Here is a 19,431-nt window from a genome sequence, read left to right on the forward strand (position 1 = left end):
CTTATAATCTTGGCCTTGCAGATTCTGACGTGGGCGGAAGAGAACTTGGCATCCCTAACAGCAATACACCTGAAGGGCAGCCTAAACTAGATAGCGGACTTCTTAAGTAGAAAAAGGGTGCTACAAGGGCCATTTATTTTAAAACGTGGAAGTGCTTTAATTACCGGTGTGTGTCAAAAAGTTGCTCTCCACAGGAGGACATTTCCATTCTCGAATTTCTCCATGATGCAATGGAGAAGGTTTTTTAGCAGCCAGTACCTTTTTTAAAAGTTCAGGTAGCGGCATTGTCAGTATTTCTAGAGAGACGGTTATCTCTAGACCCTTTGATCATTAGGTTTTTCAAGGCACTAGCTAGGGCTAGGCTGGTTCCATTTAAGTTTTCCCCCAAATGGGATTTATCAGTTGTTTTGCAGGGTCTGACTAGAAGACCTTTCGAACCACCAGAAAAAGCTACAATTAAATTTTAGTTGTTAAAACTATCACTGCTGATAGCAGTCACCTCGGCTAGAAGAGTCAGTGAACTTCAGGCATTGTCTATCATTGAGCCTTTCTTGACAGTTTTCCCAGATCGGGTAGTACTGAGGACAGACCCGGGTTTTTGCCAAAGGTTGCTTCAGTTTTTCATAGATCCCAAGAGATAATTCTGCCAATGTTCGGTCCATTTCCAACATGCCCCAAGGAGAGAGATTTTCATAGTCTGGATGTAAAGAGATCTGTTTTACGCTATCTGGAGGTTACAAGAGAATTTAGAAAGTCAAATTATCTATATTTGTTTTATTTTTTGGGTCTCATAATGGTTACGGAGCTTCCAAAAGCTTGATTTGGATGGTGGCTTCGTATGGCTACCCATGAAGCTTATAGGGCTGCGTAAGTAGAATTCCGTCCCCCTTCTTCAGGGCGTATCTGCCAGGGGGCCACACGGACAATTTATTCCACCTTCACTTGTCGCTATAGGATGGACCTGCTCTTGGCAGCAGAGCAGTCGTTTGGCAGGAAGGTCCTGCAGGCAGTGGTCCCACCCTAGGAGTAAGTACTCGCTTATCTCACGATGCTGTCCTGAAAGACGAGGTGAGAAAACCTTAGACTTACTGGTAACGGTATTTCTACGAGTTTTCCAGGACAGCGCCGATGACCCTCCCTTGGTTATGAATGTTAATATGGTGTTATTGCTATGTTCTGCCTATATAATTTCAGCATGGCTGGAGGTACTAGATAACGACTGAGGAAGTGTCCAGGCTTTAAAGAAATAACTGCAGTGTTTCCTGGGAAGTGGGTGGAGCTGCACACTCTCCCAGGTGCTGTCCTGAAAGATTAGTAGAAATACTATTACTGTTAAGTCTATCTAAGGTTTCCCTCTAGATGTAACAAGTGCCGCCTTGTCCTCTGTGATGACCTTAAAGTGAATAACTCCACACCAACGTCACTATATGGACCCCTTATATATTTGTACATGTTGATCATATCCCCCTTAATCTTCTCTTCTCGAGAGAATAAATTCCGTTCCTCTAATCTTTCCACATAGATGAGCTCCTCCATGCCTCTTATTAGTTTGGGTGCTCTTCTCTGCACTTTTTCTCCAGTTCACAGATTTTCCTTTTTTGTAAACTGGTGCCCAAAACTGAACTGCATATTCCAGATGAGGTCTTCCTAATAATTTGTACAGGGGCAAAATTATCGATCTCTCTATCTCCCTGATATTGCATGCTATTATTAAGCTTATGATCAACCAGAACACCCAGCTCCTTCTCCGTCATTGATTTCTCCCAGTTGTACTCCTCCTTTTATTTTATTTTGGATAGAGTAAGAGAGGGTCATATGTGGGAAACCAGCTAACTTAAGAGGTGCTCCAGCCTCCCCCAAAAAATTAAGTCAGCAGATACAAATACTGTAGCTGCTTACTTTTAATATAAGGACACTTGCCTGCCCCTGGATCCAGCGATTTCCTCACCTGAGCTTATTCGTCAATCGGCTTCCGGTTTAGGCACCAGCATCTTGATTATAGCAAAATGACTACGGCAAAATGGTTTCAATATCCTGACCAGACGTCATATGACGTCGCCAGGATATCAAGCCGCTGTGCACCCCTGGGGGCGCGCAACGCAGCAATCGTTGTTGCAGTGTGTCAGTCTGACACACCGCAACACCGATCTAGGTAAAGAGTCTCTGACAGAGACTCTTTACCAGGTGATCAGCCATGTCCAATCAGGGCTGATCAGTGTAAACAGGAAAATGCGAGTAGAGTATGCCACTAGGACCACCAGGTATGCCACCCTAGACCACAATGGATGCCAATCAGTGCCCACAATGGGCATCACTGATTGGCAGGCATTATTGTTTGGCACTGATTGGCATCCATCTGTATATTTAGTGTACATCCGTGTCACCTTTCAGTGCCCATCAGTGCCACCTGTGTGTACCCATCAGTGCTGCTTATCAGTGCCGTATATTCGTGCCCATCAGTGCCACCTCATCGGTGCCCGTAAGTGCAGCCCCATCAGTAAAGGAGAAAACATATTTTCAAAGTTATGTAACAGAAACAAAAAAACAAAAAAAACAAACAAAAATGTTTTTTTTTTTTTTTTTTCAAAATTTTCTGTCTTTTTTTTTTTTTTTTTTATTTGTTTAGCAGAAAATAAAAATCCCAGAGGTGATCAAATGCCACCAAAAGAAAGCTCTATTTGTGGGAACAAAATGATAAAAATTTAGTTTGGGTACAGTGTAGCATGACCGCGCAGTTGTCATTCAAATTGTGACAGCGCTGAAAGCTGAAAATTGGTCTGGGCAGGAAGGTGTATAAGTGCCCAGTATTGAAGTGGTTGAGGAAAACTGGCTTCACAGCCAGCTTCCAACTGCGCATGCACAAGCTGCAGTGCACTTTTGTGAATAGACCCGCAGTCTTCTGGGACCTGCTATGTGTCCCAGAACACTGCAGGGGACAGAGGGGGCCCAACTTCAGCTCTGATTGCTGTAGCAATCCGACCGAAAGTGGGGCAGCAGGTACCTGTCAAAATTAGGTATCCGCACCCCCCCCCCCCCCCAAAAAAAAAGTGTGAAATGTAAAGGGGGGGAGGAGAAACTTCTTCTTCTTTTGGGTGAAGTTCCGCTCTAATGCGCAGCCCAGAATTCTTCAATGAAAGTATGCATACTATGAATGAATGCTGTAACATTTTTAGTTTATACTTCCTCCTTCTTCTTTTTTTTTTTTTTTTTTAATATTGAAGTGGACTTCAGTAAGTTCTTGAGACTTGTTTTGTTTGCAAATGTGTCCGTGTATGCGCATGTTGCATGTTAATAACCCACCAGTTTAATGTTTTCTGACAAATGAATAATGCGTTCCCTCCCTGCAAGGTTATCTTGAATGTATTTCAAGGTAACGTTCCTGTAATTATAGTAAACCTAGTACTTCACAGTCGTTAATCTGAATAAACATTGCAAACAAAACAACTGACTACGTCACAATTCTCTTTTACAGTGTAATATTTGTTTTATCCACATGGGGGAGTAGCTGGTCTTTTTAAATTGGCTACTGTAAGCAAATTGAGGAGATCCATCCCATTATTGCACACGTGCAGTAGGCATAAACAGGGGAAGGGAAGAGAGGAAGCATGTCATCTGTGATCCCGCCCAGCACACAGCAATAACAAGCAGTGCCTTGCTGCTGCTACTGCTGTGTGTGAGCTGCTGTGTATCTGGCACTCTGCTGCTATGAAGCTGTCCTGCAGCCTCCGCTGATCTCTCTCTAGCATATACTATGGCTGCTGCTACTAGCAGCAAAAGCAACATCAATGGGATGACAGTGGGCTCCATAGAGTCTCCAGGTTCCTATAGCCTGGATCTCATTAAGAGGCAGCAGCGCATGGATCCTCGCAGGAGACAGGCTGCCCTCTCTTTCCTTACCAACATCTCCTTGGATGGGCGACCCCTGCAGGCTAATGGGGTAGCAAGGGAGGGTACTGCATGTGCACTAAGCAGGACTCAGCAGACTTCTCATCTTGCAGAAAAGGATGCAATGCACAATACATCACTTAATGCAACATTGCCTGCAACTCCTCAACATCAGGTCCATGCACCGTTCATCAAGACAGGACTAACCTCTCCATCAGGAGCCTTGCCTATTTCTGTGGGTGGGAGACGGGAGCTGATGGAGCAAGAGATGCAGTTAAGGATACAACAGTTAATTGAGTATGATGAGGAAGAAGAGGAGGATGCCTTTACAAGCAGTGTTCCAGCATCAGCAGGGAGCGGGGTCCCTGTCCAAGCACCTTGCATAGGTAGCAGAGGCCGTCTTAACTCCCTCACCTCTGCTATTTTACCGGCTGCTTTTTGCAGGACTTCAGCCACCCCAGTCTTCAGCTGTAGTGACCAAATACAAAGTGGGACCAGCAGTGCCTTTGAAATCCAGAGGTCACGGTAAGGAAAGAAATCCAATCAAACAATCTGTTATCCAGAAGGTTCCACAGATCCGAAACACAGACTAACCATTGCTGCTTTTCTGGAAAGATAAGCGTACACAATCGTGAAATCTTCCAGTTAGTGGGAAGATTGGTGCTAAGGGTTGGTATACTAGGCAGTGTGAGGAATAAAGAGGTCATGGTGCTCCAAATGATATAAAGGCCACTTTTCTACAATACCAGAACCATCAATATTCCATGTAAATTATCCTCTGTTGTTACCATAGCAATGCCTTAGTGTATCTATCGCGGATATAAAGTAAGGCCCCATACACACGATTAGATTTTCTGCAGATTTTTGTCTACCAAAACCATGTAGTGCAAGGGCCTGCCTGATTACATACAAATTGAAACTCCTTAAGGTTTAACCTCATATTATATGGTTTTGGTAATCTGAAGAGAAAAATCTGCAGAAAATCTAATAGTGTGCATGGGGCTTTAGTCTCAGTAAACTTGCTACAAAAATGATATATATCGTTCTGCCACTATAGCATAATTGGTGACAACTACCAAATGAGTCTTCTAAAAATGTCAATTTAAAGTCTGTAGAATTCTACCTGGTCTCTTATTGTAGCCACCATCACCCTTGCCGTATTCCCCCCCCCCCCCCTGGGTCTTCTATATGATCAGTGCAGTAAATGAACAATAGCCTTATTTATTTATTTATTTTTTTTTTATTTATTTCAACTTATCTAAAAACTACTGTAATAATTGCATTTTATTCAGAGCCCATGCACTGAAGGATATACAGTAGGTAGAAGATGCCTAGTTTCATTGTCGGCTGTATGCTGGCTATTGTGTTTTGCCAGTACTTGTCAAGCCAACAATGCAAATCTGTTTTGGTTTACTAAAGTGATTATAATCTAACCTGCAATGCATTGCAGTAATCCCATCCATGAAGTGTATACATAGTAAACTGTTCTATATACAGGCAGTACACATGCTGCATGACAGCACCTCAGCCTTGGTCCTAGTTCTGATTTATTGTGCAAGCATGCAGCCTGGAGGTGAATTGTCTGCTTTGTGGCCATGTGACTGTGTGTTTTCACACAATGCCAGTAATAATCTAGTCATCACAACAGTGCACCAGCAGTTTAGCTAGCACTTTTCACATTTCTGCTTCGCTCTTATAGATACAGTTTAACACGAGGGGAAATAACCTATTAGAAGTGTCTATATACAAGTTAGGCCTCGTTCGCACTAGTTCTTTAAAAACCTGCAGCCAGATCACACTTGTGTTTTTACCACCAGCAGACTAGGGAATGTATCCTCCAAGTCTGCCTTTTACTGTTCTTGAGGGCTCATGAACACGGGTGGAATTAAATAATCATGTAAATGCTGGATTATGTGAGCTGGCAGAAAGATCTAGCGTAGAAAAATGCAAGTAGTGGGGCACAAAATACTCTTTTTTCTGTAAACCACTTTTCGAAGTGTAGGCCGGTAAACGTGTGCATGCAGGTGTGCACATTTAGGCCCCTTTCACACGAGAGGTCTGATCGGGTCCATCTGTCCGTTTTTTTAAGGTGAACCTGATCGGATCCCTCGTTCTCCTCTATGAACTGGCGGAGGTAAATGGACTTGGACCTGTCATCCGCCCACTGTGCTTTGCTTGGCGGACAGATCCACTGCTGAGCAAATCAGAGTTAAGCAGAGTTCAGCCCACGTGAATGGGGCCTTACACCTGTTTTAGGTGTGTACGCACCTCAACTACACCAATACACTTTTCCTGGAACACAACATTTTTGAACATTTTTTTTCTTCTATGCCTTTGATCGCTCCTCTAAAATACAGTACTAAATGCTACAATGTGTATGGACACATTGGCTGTAATAGATCTGTCTTCACATATGTAAAATAAATAAAAAAAATGCTCGCACACAACATTATTGTACAATTTCTTTACCATTGATGTTCCCATACTTCTCTTCTTAGGCAGGTTGAGAGATACACTGTATTGGGACACCTGCCTTTACACGCACATGAACTTTAATGGCATTCCAGTCTTCGTCCATAGGGTTCAATATTGAGTTGGTCCACCCTTTGCAGCTATAATAGCTTCAATTCTTTTGGGAAGGCTGTCCACATGGTTTAGGAGTGTGTCTATGGGAATGTTTGACCCTTCTTCCAGAAGTGCATTTGTGAGCTCAGGCACTGATGTTGGACGAGAAGGCCTGGCTCGTAGTCTCCGCTCTAATTCATTCCAAAGGTTTTCTTTCGGGTTGAGGTCAGATTGTGTGCAGGCCAGTCAAGTTTCTCCACCCCAAACTTGCTCATCCATGTCTTTTATGGACCTTGCTGTGTGCACTGGTCCAAATCATTTGGTGGAGGGGGGATTATGGTGTGGGGTTGTTTTTCAGGGGTTGGGTTTGGCCCCTTAGTTCCAGTGAAGGGAACTCTTAAGGCGTCAGCATACCAAGACATTTTGGACAATTTCATGCTTCCAACTTTGTGGGAACAGTTTGGGGATGCCCCTTCCTGTTCCTTCATGACTGCGCACCAGTGCACACAGCAAGGTCCATAAAGACATGAATGAGCGGGTTTGGGGGTGGAGGAACTTGACTGCACAGAGTCCTGACCTCAACCTGATAGAATACCTTTGGGATGAATTAGAGCGGAGTCTGCGAGCCAGACCTTCTTGTCTATCATCAGTGCCTGACCTCGCAAATGCGCTTCTGGAAGAATGGTCAAACATTTCCATAGACACACTCCTAAACCTTGTGGACAGCCTTCCCAGAAGATTTGTAGCTGTTATAGCTGCAAAGGGTGGGCCAACTCAATATTGAACCCTACGGACTAAGACTGAGATGCCATCAAAGTTCATGTGCGTGTAAAGGCAGGCATCCCAATACTTTGAGAATATAGTGTATTTTAGACCTTTTTTTCCTTCTAACAAAGAACTCCTATTTTGATTACGCCCATGTGCACAAATTTGTTTACACTGTTTTTATTTTGTACTGCAAACCTTTAACCTATGAAACAAAAAGATAAATCAAAACACAGTACACCTCTAAAAGTCGCATTTCTTGCACCTATGTGCATGAGCCCTTGGGCAGAATACATAAAAGCTGTTGTATTTAGTGTGTTATTTTTAGCACAGTACTGCATTCTCACACGTTGATATGTGTCAAGTGTGGTTCATTTAGGATCTAGTGAGAGCTCTAGATTGTCATTGAAGGCTAATCCTTTTATGAGAACTGCAGAAGTGAAAACCCGAAGTATACTTATGTATGCCAAATCCAATGCTGAGTCTGTCCACCAAGGCATCAAGTGATTTGTGTGTTAGAGATGGTTCCCTCCCACAGAGTAAAGCTATTTGGTTAATTGGCTTCCCTCTACAGTGGTTTGCAGAAGAACATTGAATTACAAACTCCAGTGGCTGATGTAAATAACTCTGTTACATTGAGGGTACATCTCTATTACTGATGTGTGATCCATATAGTTTATTCACATTGATCTAATACAGTGGTTCTCAGCTGTTATAAGACCAGGACCCTATAATTTATTTAAACCCCACCCCCCCCCCCCCCAAAAAAAAGTTTATACTTCGATTCTAGGATTGTGATAGATAGGACAGCATTAATTATACAGTGCAACAGTCAGGACTATGTAATGTACAACATACTAAATATGTGCAACAGTCAGAATGCAGGGGTCAGGGCTATGTAATTGTACAACACAGCTTGTGTTACACATTGGTGTTCAGCTCAGTGTGCCCCTTTACTTTGATGGTCAATTCTCAGCAGGCCCCTTTTGGTGGTCAGTTTTTTTCAATGTGCCCCCTTATATTGGTAGTCAGTACTTCGTGTCCCCTTTACACTAAAGCAGGTGAAAGGTTCTCATTTATTTTAGCTTTGGTACAGATTGCACTGACAGGGGTAGAGAGCACTGCTCCATTGTACTTGCCAAAAGAGGACTAGCACTTCATAGCTGGTTCCTGACAGAGGGAAAGCACATAGGAGAGCTTGGGGTGGGAGCAGTCCCTTCACCAAGGAGAGAGTTCTGTCCAGAGAATAGCGAGATAAGGAGAGGCAACATTTAATAATCAAGGGGAGCCACCAAAGCCATGAAGTGCGGCTTTCAGAATGATAGTCATTATTATTCAGGAGTCATATAACGCCATCAGCCGATTCAATAAAAAACATCCGAAATTCGGCCTGTGTGTATGGCAGCCAGTCCAACAGAAGCCGGCCGAGCAGGCTGGAAAACCAGCAGCCAATGGCTGAGATTGGAGTGTTATGGCAGGAGGGGGTGTCCCCATCAGAACACAACAGCTCAACGGGGGAGATCGCTGTTCAAATGTCAGATCGTTCGTACATCGGCTCGGACCGGAGCTGACTATTATATTTTTTTTTTTTTTCTTTAAACCCGCTGGGTTGAATGGAAAACAACTCCTAATGCGTACCAGGCTTTACAATACAATTCAGTACAGGAGGAATCGGAGGGCCCTGCTCGTTAGAGTTAAAAGTGATTCAAAAGGTAATAGCTGTGGGAGATGGGGAAAGTGGAAGTACAGTTGTTAGGTGGAGGCAGGATAGGCTTCTCTGAAGAGAGGTTTTCAGGGATCGCCTAAAAGTAGACAGAGTAGGGGATAGTTGGACAGATTGGGGTAGGGAATTCCATAGGGTGGGAGAGGCTTAGGAGAAGCCCTGGAGGCAAGCCTAGTAGGACATGACCAGGAACTAGAGAGCAAAAGGTCTTGGGAGGAACAAAGTGAACATAAATGATTTCTTATTTGGTTTACAAATAGTTTACCAATTTATCTTGGCTTGCAGTTTAATTTGTTGGTGACTATACTGGATTTCAGTTTTTCACAAAACTTTTGACCAACACAAAGTGACACACATTTCACAATTATAAGGAAAATGATAAATTGTTTTCAAGATTTTTGAAAAATAAATATGTGAAAAGTGTGGCGTGCATTTGTATTCAGCCCCCCTGAGTCAATTATTGTAGAACAAACTTTTCGCTGCAACTACAGCTGCAAGTCTGTCACATCTGAAAGACATTGCACATCTGGCCACTTACTGACCGGATCCTGTACATATACGTTGGCAGTTTGAAGATGGATATTTCAGTAACGGCATTCGCCGCAACATCACCGTTATCGGCGGCAGGAGAGGTGCCCTTCCTCCCGCGCCCTCCGCCGCTAACCGGAGCCGTCAGCAGCAGCGGAGGCGATCAGGACCTGTCCGTGGCTGTGTATGGAGACACGTGAGGGGAAGATGGCCCCCACCCGTCTCCATACTATAGCAGGGCGGAAGCAACGTCACTTCCGCCCATACGTCTTAATTTTTCTGTTTTTTCAAATGACAATTATTATTTTATTTATTTTTTTTTTTTATTGCCTTTTAGTCCTGCAGGTTTTTTTTTTTTTTAAACCGTGAAAAAAATAAATCAAATCAAGTAAAATAAGAAAAAAAAAAATGTTTTTAAAGCGCCCCTTCCCGATGAGCTCGCGTGCAGAAGCGAACGCATACGTGAGTAGCGCCCGCATATGAAAACTGTGGTCAAACCACACATGTGAGGTATTTCCGTGATCGTTAGAGTGAGAGCAATAATTCTAGCCCTAGACCTCCTCTGTAACTCAAAACATGCAACATGTAGAATTTTTTTTAAACGTCACCTATGAAGATTTTTAAGGGTAAAAGTTTGACGCCATTCCACAAGCGGGCACTATTTTTAAGCGTGACATGTTGGGTATCAATTTACTCTGCGTAACAGTATCTTTCACAATATAAAAAAAAAAGTATTGCAATGACCGCCATTTTATTCTCTAGGGTGTTAGAAAAAAAACAATATATAATGTTTGTGGGTTCTAAGTAATTTTCTAGCAAAAAAAAAAACTGTTTTAAACTTGTAAACACCAAAATCTCAAAACGAGGCTAGTCCTTAAGTGGCTAGAGTGAAATTTTTGCCCATTCTTTTTTGCTAAATGGTTCAAATTCTGTCAGATTGGATGGAGAGTGTCTGTGAACATCATCAATTTTCAAGTCTTGCTACAGATTCTCAATTGGATTTAGGTCTGGACTTTGACTGTGCCATTCAAACACATGAATATGCTTTGATCAAAACCATTCCATTGTAGCTCTTGCTGTATGTTTAGGGTTGTTGTCCTGCTGGAAGGTGAACATTCAACCCAGTCTCAAGTCTTTTTGCAGACTCTAACAGGTTTTCATCTAAGATTGCCCTGTATTTGGCTACATCCAGCTTCCCATTAACTCTGACTGGTTTCCCTGTCCCTGCTGAAGAAAAGCATCCCCACAACATGATGCTGCCACCACCATGTTTCACGGTGGGGATGGTGTGTTCAGGGTGATGTGCAGTGTTAGTTTTTTGCCACATATAGTGCTATGTTTTTTGGCCAAAAAGTACAATTTTGGTCTCATCTGACCAGAGCACCTTCTTCCATGTGTTTGCCGTGTCCCCCACATGGCTTCTCGCAAACGGGACTTCTTATGGCTTTCTTTCAGCAATTGCTTTCTTCTTGCCACTCTTCCATAAAGGTCGGATTTGTGGAGTGCACGACTAACAGTTGTCCTGTGGACAGATTCTCCCACCTGAGCTGTGGATCTCTGTAGCTCCTACAGAGTTACAATGGGCCTTTTGGCTGCTTCTCTGATTAATGCTCTCCTTGCCCAGCCTGTCAGTTTAAGTGGACGGCCATGTTTTGGTATGTTTGCAGTTGTGCCATACTCTTTCCATTTTCAGGTGATGGATCGAACAGTGTTGTGTGGTGGGTTTTTTTTTTTTTATTACCTAACCTAACCCTGCTTTAAATTTCTCCAACAACTTTATCCCTGGCCTGTCTGGTGTGTTCCTCTGCCTTCATGATGCTGTTTGTTCACTAAAGTTCTCTAACAAACCTCTGAGGGCTTCACAGAACTGTATTTATATTGAGATTAAATTGCACACATGTGGACTTCTATTTACTAAATTAGGTGACTTCTGCAGGCAATTGAGTCCACAAGATTTTAGTTAGAGGTATCAGAGTAAAGGATGCTGACTACAAATGCACACCACTTTTCAGATATTTATTTGTAAAAACATTTGAAAACCATTTATCATTTTCCTTCTACTTAACAATTATGTGCCACTTTGTGTTGGTTTATCACATAAAATCCCAATAACTACATTTACAATATTGGTTGTAACATGACAATGTGGAAAATTTCAGGGGTATGATTACTTTTTCAAGACATTGCATCTTTTAAAATTGTCTAATTATTTATCTATCTTAATAATAAATGTATGCAAATATGGCTTGTCATGGCTACAAAAACGTAATCTTTGTTTAATTAGAAGAATAAAAAAAATGATCTAAAACTACCAGGGTTGATATACATGTATGCATTGCAGCAACATGTGCATTTTTGCAACGCACCTTTTATAAGGGTTGACACATTGAGGCGCCATTTATTTTGAATAGTATTGCATTCATTGATACACAGCACCAATGTAAATGGGTCCTAAATCATTTATTTCCTAGTTCTGAATAGGCCACACAGCCCTCTAAATCCAACGTGTACTTTATATATTAATTGTGGCTTGCAGAGTGGGCAGTTGTAATCATGGGAGGGGACACGGGTGCCATATTAAAGTCCATAAAAAAAAAATACTACACCTACATGTTAATTTTTACACAACAGAACACTGTGCAGTTACACTTATTTTTGAAGTCTGCCCCAGCCTTATAATCTCCTATTCGCAGTCTTCCTTCACACTGCACCCTCCTGTCTAATCTTTCTCTGCCTGGCCCCTGCTTATGTACTGCAAGCTCCATTCAGGCCTATGGAGCGTTTGCACCCAATAGAATGGGAAGCAATCCTTACTCATTGTAACTGCTTTATGTTTTCTTTTTAAGCTGCACATTAGAGGTGCATGATTAATCGTTAAAAAAATCTCGATTCAACCCCCCCCACGATCTTAACCTGGCATTTCCACGATGCTATGTAAACAGTGCAGCCATTCTCTGCTCACTCACAGCTGTCCAAAAAAAAAGAGCCTCTGGCAAATGTTTATCAACATTTCTCAGCACTGAGATAACTATAAACAATGTAAGGTTTGGTTCTTTGCGGGCCGATCTTGTGAAAGGGACCTAAAAGATCCACCTGTCCGTTTTTCATGCGGATCTGAGCAGGCCATCCATTGACTTGCATGGGCAGGCGGATGTCATCGGATTTGTGTCTGCCGACACCTGGCTGCCATCCGATCTGACAAGAGCCGCTGAAAACAGACGGATGGCGATAGGTTCCCATAGAGAACAGCGGGGCTCTGACAGGTCTGTCCCTGCACAGTGAGCAGAGATGGACCCGTCATCAGCCTGGTCAGCAGGGATCAATGGAGCAATTTTTTTTTTTTTCGCCTCCCCACTGAGCAGATCTGCCCCATGTGAAAGGGGCCTTTCGGTCTGCAAATAAAGTCAGTTTAACCAGTTGCCGTCCAGCCGCCGTCATACCACGGCAGGTCAGCTCGTTCCCGAGAATCGCCGTAGCTGTACATAAGTCCGTTTTACAGCTATAGCAGGCACGCACCCCGCCGCACAGCGGGGAAGCTAATGCGCGTGGTCGGCAGCTGCAATGTCCGTCGGCCACACGCGTCCGCTCCACAGAGAGCCAGAACGGGGATCTGTCAATGTAAACAGACAGATCCCCGTTCTGACAGGGGATCTCTCTCCTCCTCCAGTCAGTGTCCCCCCCAGTTAGAAACACTTCCAAGGCAACACATTTAACCCCTTGTTCGCTAGTGTTAACCCCTTCCCTGCCAGTGTCATTTATACAGTAATCAGTGCATTTTTATAGCACTGATCGTTGTATAAATTTCACTGGTCCCAAAAAAAGTGTCCGATCTGTCTGCTGCAATGTTGCAGTCCCGCTAAAAATCGCTGCTCAACCGCCATTACTAGTAACAAAAAGTAGACGCTATAACTTTTGCGCAAACAAATCAATATACGCTTATTACGTTATTTTTTTTTTTGGTAAGAAAAAAAAAATGTAGAAGAATACATATTGGTCTAAACTGATGAAGAAATGTGTTTTTATAAAAAAAAAGAAAAATTGGATATTTTATTATAGCAAAAAATGTAATTTTTTAATTGTTTTTTTTTTTTTTTTTGTGTTTTTTGTTTTGTTTATAGCGCAAAAAATAAAGACCGCAGAGGTGATCAAATACCACAAAAAGAAAGTTCTATTTGTGGGGGGGGGGGAGTACAATTTTGTTTAGGTATGGCGTCGCACAACTGTACAATTGTCAGTTAAAGCGTCAGTGCCGTATCGCAAAAAAAGGCCTGGTCACTAAGTGGGAAAATCTTCTGGTCCTTAAAGCGGAGTTCCACACAAAAATGGAACTTCCGCTTTTCGGAACCCTCCCCCCCTCCGGTGTCACATTTGACACCTTTCAGGGGGGAGGGGGGTGCAGATACCTGTCTAAGACAGGTATTTGCACCCACTTCCGGCATAGACTCCCACGGGAGTCTACGCCTCTTCCCGTCCCCACCGCACTGTTTCCTGGGAAACACACAGCTCCCAGGAGAGAGCGGGGACCACTTGGGACATGCAGCGCGACTCGCGCATGCGCAGTAGGGAACCGGGAAGTGAAGCCGCAACACTTCACTTCCTGATTCCCTCACCTAGGATGGCGGCGGCAGCTGCCGAGAACCGAGCGGGTTCTCGGCGTCGCCTGCCGACATCGCTGGACCCTGGGACAGGTAAGTGGCCATGTATTAAAAGTCAGCAGCTGCAGGATTTGTAGCTGCTGGCTTTTAATATTTTTTTTTTTGGCGGTGTGGGTGGACCCCCGCTTTAAGTGGTTGAAGACCAGGCCTTTTCCTGACACTTGTTACTTACAAGTTAAAATCAGTAATTTTTGCTAGAAAATTACATAGAACCCCCTAATGTTATATATATTTTTGTAGCAGAGACCCTAGAGAATAAAATGGCGATTGTTGCAATATTTTATGTCCCGCTGTATTTGCACAGCGGTCTTTTAAATGCAATTTTTTGGGGGGGAAAAATACACTTCAATGAACTAAGAAAACTAAACAGCAAAGTTAGCCCATACATTATGAGTTACTCTCATAAATAATAAGCTAAATGATAATTGGCATGCCCCTTTTAAGCCTTCATTAGATGAAGAGGGATAAATAATGTATGAAGCAGGTTTAATCATCCCATAAATGAAGAATCTCCTCAGACTGAGAATAATGTAAAAAGTATGTTGACTGACTGCATTTTGACCTCATCATTCACTGAGAAAATTGTATAAATTGGCTTGCTGCTATGGTACAGGGATCTGCAAATGTGTGTTCTACTCTATCCATACAGGCAATCCGTTCACGTTTTTGAGTGCCCATCGTTACTGCTTAGAATCTGTCTGTTAATTAGTATAACTGTTCAGGCTTGCTTAAAGAGGAACTGCAGTCTGCTCACATAATTTGTAATAAAAACATCTTTGCCATTCTGAAGCTTCCCTCCAACCACTTTGCATATTTTATATATACTGTGATTCTGTACTTGCCAAATACGCCTGCAGAAATCTCCCCTCCACGGAGTCTGGCTGCAATCATTTTAAATGTGGGCAGCTGAAGCTGCTGCCTGTTCACTTCCTGGATTTACACAGAGGCACACCTCCAGCTCTGCAATTCTGATTGGCCCTCTTATGACTCATCCCCCCTCCCTTCCTGGAAAACTCTCATAAGGAGTAGGAGAGTGAGCTGTGCATGATGTCATACGCCTAGGCTTTTTACCAGACAAGAAACAGGAAGTGGGCTGTATAAGTTATTTACTGACAGAAAAAAAGTTTAACTATCCAAAGTTAAAACAAGGGCAGAAGATTTAATAGATGGAAAGATGAAAAAATGACTGAAGTTCCACTTTAACATCTAAACTCTGGGCATAAATAACATGAGTAACAATGTGTCCAGCTAATGAAGAATTGAATGATTGTTTTACTAGGTAATGATCCAATGGATTACACTCCATAATCCAAGAGGTCAATTCATAAAGCAGCGGTACGGACAGGTCTTACTACTGCTTTAAAAAAAAAAAGCGCATTTTTATGGCACAGTCATGTGTTTAGAGCTTCCATGGCCCCCCTAGAAAGAAAGGAGAAGGAAAAGGAAAGTGAACCCAGTCATGTGACAATTTTTTAAAGCAGACCTTCACACATGAAATTATGTCCACACACAGTTTGGACTATTTCCCTAGACAAGGGCGAAGCCTGCAGTCTCCTGGAATATACCCGACACCAATCCCAGGAGGCTGCGCTGAAGTATCTAGACGTTGTCCTTCGGCTTGCCATTCAAGATCTGTGGCACATCTGCGCAAGGGAGAGTCATCAAGAGGCTGACTGCAAATGAGTTAGAGACCTCTGACTCATGGTAATGGGAGATTGAAGTTGGCGGTGCGAGACAGTATGTGCAGCAGAAGAGCTGCTGAGGAGAAAAGGCCAACAAAGAAATTACTGGGCTTTTGAGTATTTTTTTTTTTTTTTTTCTTTTTTTTTTTTTCTGGATTAATGCGCCTCAAAGATAAGTGGAATATTAGGAATGATTTTCATGACATTGGGTGAAGTCCCTCTTAAAAAATAACATGGTAAGCTCTCCTCCAATCATGAAGCTCTCTCTGCTGCCTTGAGCGTAGGCAGCAGTGCCCTGTGTGAACACTGTTGGCTCTGTATCACAACCCACGTTTATGAGCTGTTTTCTAACTTTATGGACATGGATGGTTTTTTTTTTTTTTTTTTTTTTTTTTTTTTTTTTCAACCTAACTTTAGTTATGTTGTGGGTGACAACACATCATTTTTTAAAATTTTTTTTGGTGTCAGCCCTGTCCAGTGTTTTTTTGCTACACTTTTCAACCACTCATACTGTCAGATTTCTACAACATTAAAGCAGGCCATAGATTGTGTGTGTTTTTTTTTTTTTTCCCTTCAATAACAGGGATGAGCCACCCTTGCTGGGAGAACACCATGATTAATGCTAGTCTATAGCCGCTGGCAGTAATCGCATGCTAAAAATTCAACATGCTGATTGTACCCAAGTAGATCGATGGATTGATTTGGGTACAATTGGCCTGCCTGTAGATGGATCCAATCTTGGCGGTTCCCTGTTGAACTCTCTGAGATTCAATCCACCTATGGCCAGCTAAAGACTCATTAACCCTTTCATGACTAAGCCTATTTTTGAAATTTGGTGTTTACAAGTTAAAATCCATATTTTTTGCTAGAAAATTACTTAGAACCCCCAAACATTATATATATTTTTTTAGCAAAGAATCTAGAGAATAAAATGACGATTGTTGCAATATTTTTTATCACACGGTATTTGTGCAGCGGTGTTTTAAACGCAAATTTTTGGAAAAGTGACACTTTCATGAATTTTAAAAAATCCAAACAGTAAAGTTACCCCAATTTTTTTGTATAATGTGAAAGATGATGTTATGCCGAGTAAATAGATACCAAACATGTCACCCTTTATAATTGCACGCACTCGTGGAATGGCGACGAACTACGGTACCTTTGAATTTCCATAGGCGACGCTTTAAAAAAATTTTACGGTTACCAGGTTTGAGCTACAGAGGAGGTCTAGGGCTAGAATTATTGCTCTCGCTCTGACGATCGCGGCGATACCTCACATGTGTGGTTTGAACACCGTTTACATATGCGGGCGCGACTTCCGTATGCGTTTTCTTCGCTGCGCGAGCTCGCGGGGACAGGGGCACTTTAAAAAAATTTTTTTTTTTTTTTTTATTTAATTTATTTATTTTTGTACTTTATAAATTGTGTTTAAAATTTTTTTTTTTTTTTTTTTACTTTTATTGCTGTCACAAGCAATGTAAACATCCCTTGTGACAGTAATATGTGGTGACAGGTACTCTTTATGGAGGGATGGGGGGTCTAAAAGACCCCCCATCCCTCCTTTACACTTCAAAGTATTCAGATCGCCGAAAACGGCGATTCTGAATACTGTGTACTTTTTTAAATTCGGCGCCATTGGCAGCCGAGTAAACGGGAAGTGACGTCATGACGTCGCTTCCGCATTTACAAGAAGAAGGCTGGAACGAAGCCGCTCGCAGCTTCGTTCCAGTCCGCCCCCAGCCGCCGAAGGCAGCGGACCGGACACCGGGCCTCCCGATCGCACGGGAGGCCCGGTAACAGCGGCGGGAGGCGGCGGGAGGGGGGGGATGTCCCCTCCCGCTCCTCCGGTATAACAACCGAGCGGCTTTTAGCCGCATCGGTTGTTATATTCGGGTAGCCGATCGCCCGCTGAAAACAACGGTACCGGGATGATGCCTGCAGCTGCGGGCATCATCCCGGTATAACCCCGGAAAGCCGAGGACGCATATATGCGTTCGGTCGGCGGGAAGGGGTTATTCTGTAGTCCATGATAAGAACTAGGAGAGCTAGATGGCCTCATTTAGGTAACACACAGGAAGTGGTCAGAGAACACAGGACAGCTGAATTTCTGACAAGATCAGAATTCTTTGCACTTCTCAAACAGAACAAAATTCTTCCAATAGGTAAGTATAGTAACAAGTCCTATTTTCAACCTCTGAACACCCAATAAGAAGACTGTATGCGACCGGTCTAAACTATGTGGCATGTTCACCAATGCCAGGAGCCTGGCGGACAAGATGGGAGTACTAGAGATACTGTTTTATGAGGAGGATTTAGCATTTGTGGGAATTTCAGACTTGGTTCAACAGCTCTCATGATTGGCTGGCAACCATTCAAGGGTATTCCCTTTATCGCAGGGATGGGGAGGGTAAAAAAGTGGGAGGGGTATGCCTATATATCAAGAATAATGTACAAGTGAATGTGAGAGATGACATCACTAGGGGAGCTAGGGAGGAGGTGGAATCCTTATGGGTATAGCTCCAAAGGGATGAAACTAAGGGGAAAGTAATACTGGGAGTATGCTATAGGCCCCCTAAACTGAGGGAGGAGGGGGAGATGGACCTCCTATCACAAATTGGATTAGTGGCTAGGATGGGAGGTGTCATTTTAATGGGGGATTTTAATTATCCAGGCATAGACTGGGCGCAAGGAACCGCGCATTTTTCTAAGGCTCACCAGTTCCTAAATGTCTTGCAGGACAATTTCATGGGTCAGATGGTAGACTCACCAACTAGAAACAAAGCATTACTAGACCTACTGATTCTACTGATTGCCAACAATACAAACCGCAATCACAGGTCAATTAGCTTCAGCATGAATCGCACAAATCGGAAACATAAGGGGAATACAAAGACACTGAATTTCAAAAGAACCAACTTCCCTAAACTACGAACCTTGCTAGAAGATATAAATTGGGATAAAATCTTAGAAACAAAGAACATGGAGGAGAGATGGGTTTGTTTTAAGAGCATATTAAATAAGGGCATTAGCCAGTGCACCCCATTGGGAAATACATTTTAAAAGAGTGAACAGAAGTCCTGGATGGCTTAACTCCAATGTAAAAATGCATATAAAAGCAAAGGAGAAGGCCTTCAAAAAATGCAATATAGTCAGTATTTATCTGGCGCTCCCTTAGGGGTATAGTCTGTGGCTGTAATAGCTGGATGGTGATGTATCCATAGAAAGGGATATTAACTGTTAAAAAGGAAAGCAGACATCCTTCAGAGTGTGTCCAGCACTCTGCAAGACATGTAAGGAAAAAACAGGGAGGGGGAGGCGCTGACCTGAGTGTAGTATTAAAACGATGACTTTAATAGGATAAGATTAAAAACACTTACAAGATGATAGATGCATGCTCGTCAAAGTAAAGTGCAGTCCTGGCATTCCACATGGCTCTGTGGGTCCCACCACTGTTCCGGATAGCTGGAAAGGATGGAGCAGAAGTGACATCACTTCCTTTTCCACAGTCCTTGCTGGTCTGTGTGGATCTGCTTGGTTCCTTTGCTCCTGGAGAAACACTTTGATCCATTACTTTTGACGAGCATGCATCTTCTATCATCTTGTAAGTGTTTTTAATCTTCTATTAAAG

At 42.8% G+C, this 19,431-nt stretch overlaps 1 protein-coding gene across 2 annotated transcripts in view; it reads left to right on the top strand.

Annotated features, from left to right (window-relative positions):
- CABLES1 (Cdk5 and Abl enzyme substrate 1) overlaps positions 1-19,431 on the top strand; it is a 157,636-nt gene that overhangs the window by 16,164 nt on the left and 122,041 nt on the right. The window contains exon 1 of one of the 2 annotated variants that reach the window (XM_073631472.1): positions 3,606-4,410. The exons of the other annotated variant lie outside the window; for it this stretch is intronic. Coding sequence (XP_073487573.1) covers positions 3,752-4,410 — 659 coding nt within the window. The 5' untranslated portion in view covers positions 3,606-3,751. Of the gene's footprint in view, positions 1-3,605; positions 4,411-19,431 lie in introns of those variants that run through there. 2 annotated transcript variants of the gene reach the window in all.

The sequence above is a fragment of the Aquarana catesbeiana genome, linkage group LG05 (genome assembly GCF_042186555.1).
Source record: "Aquarana catesbeiana isolate 2022-GZ linkage group LG05, ASM4218655v1, whole genome shotgun sequence".
In the NCBI taxonomy this organism is placed as follows: Eukaryota; Metazoa; Chordata; class Amphibia; order Anura; family Ranidae; genus Aquarana; species Aquarana catesbeiana.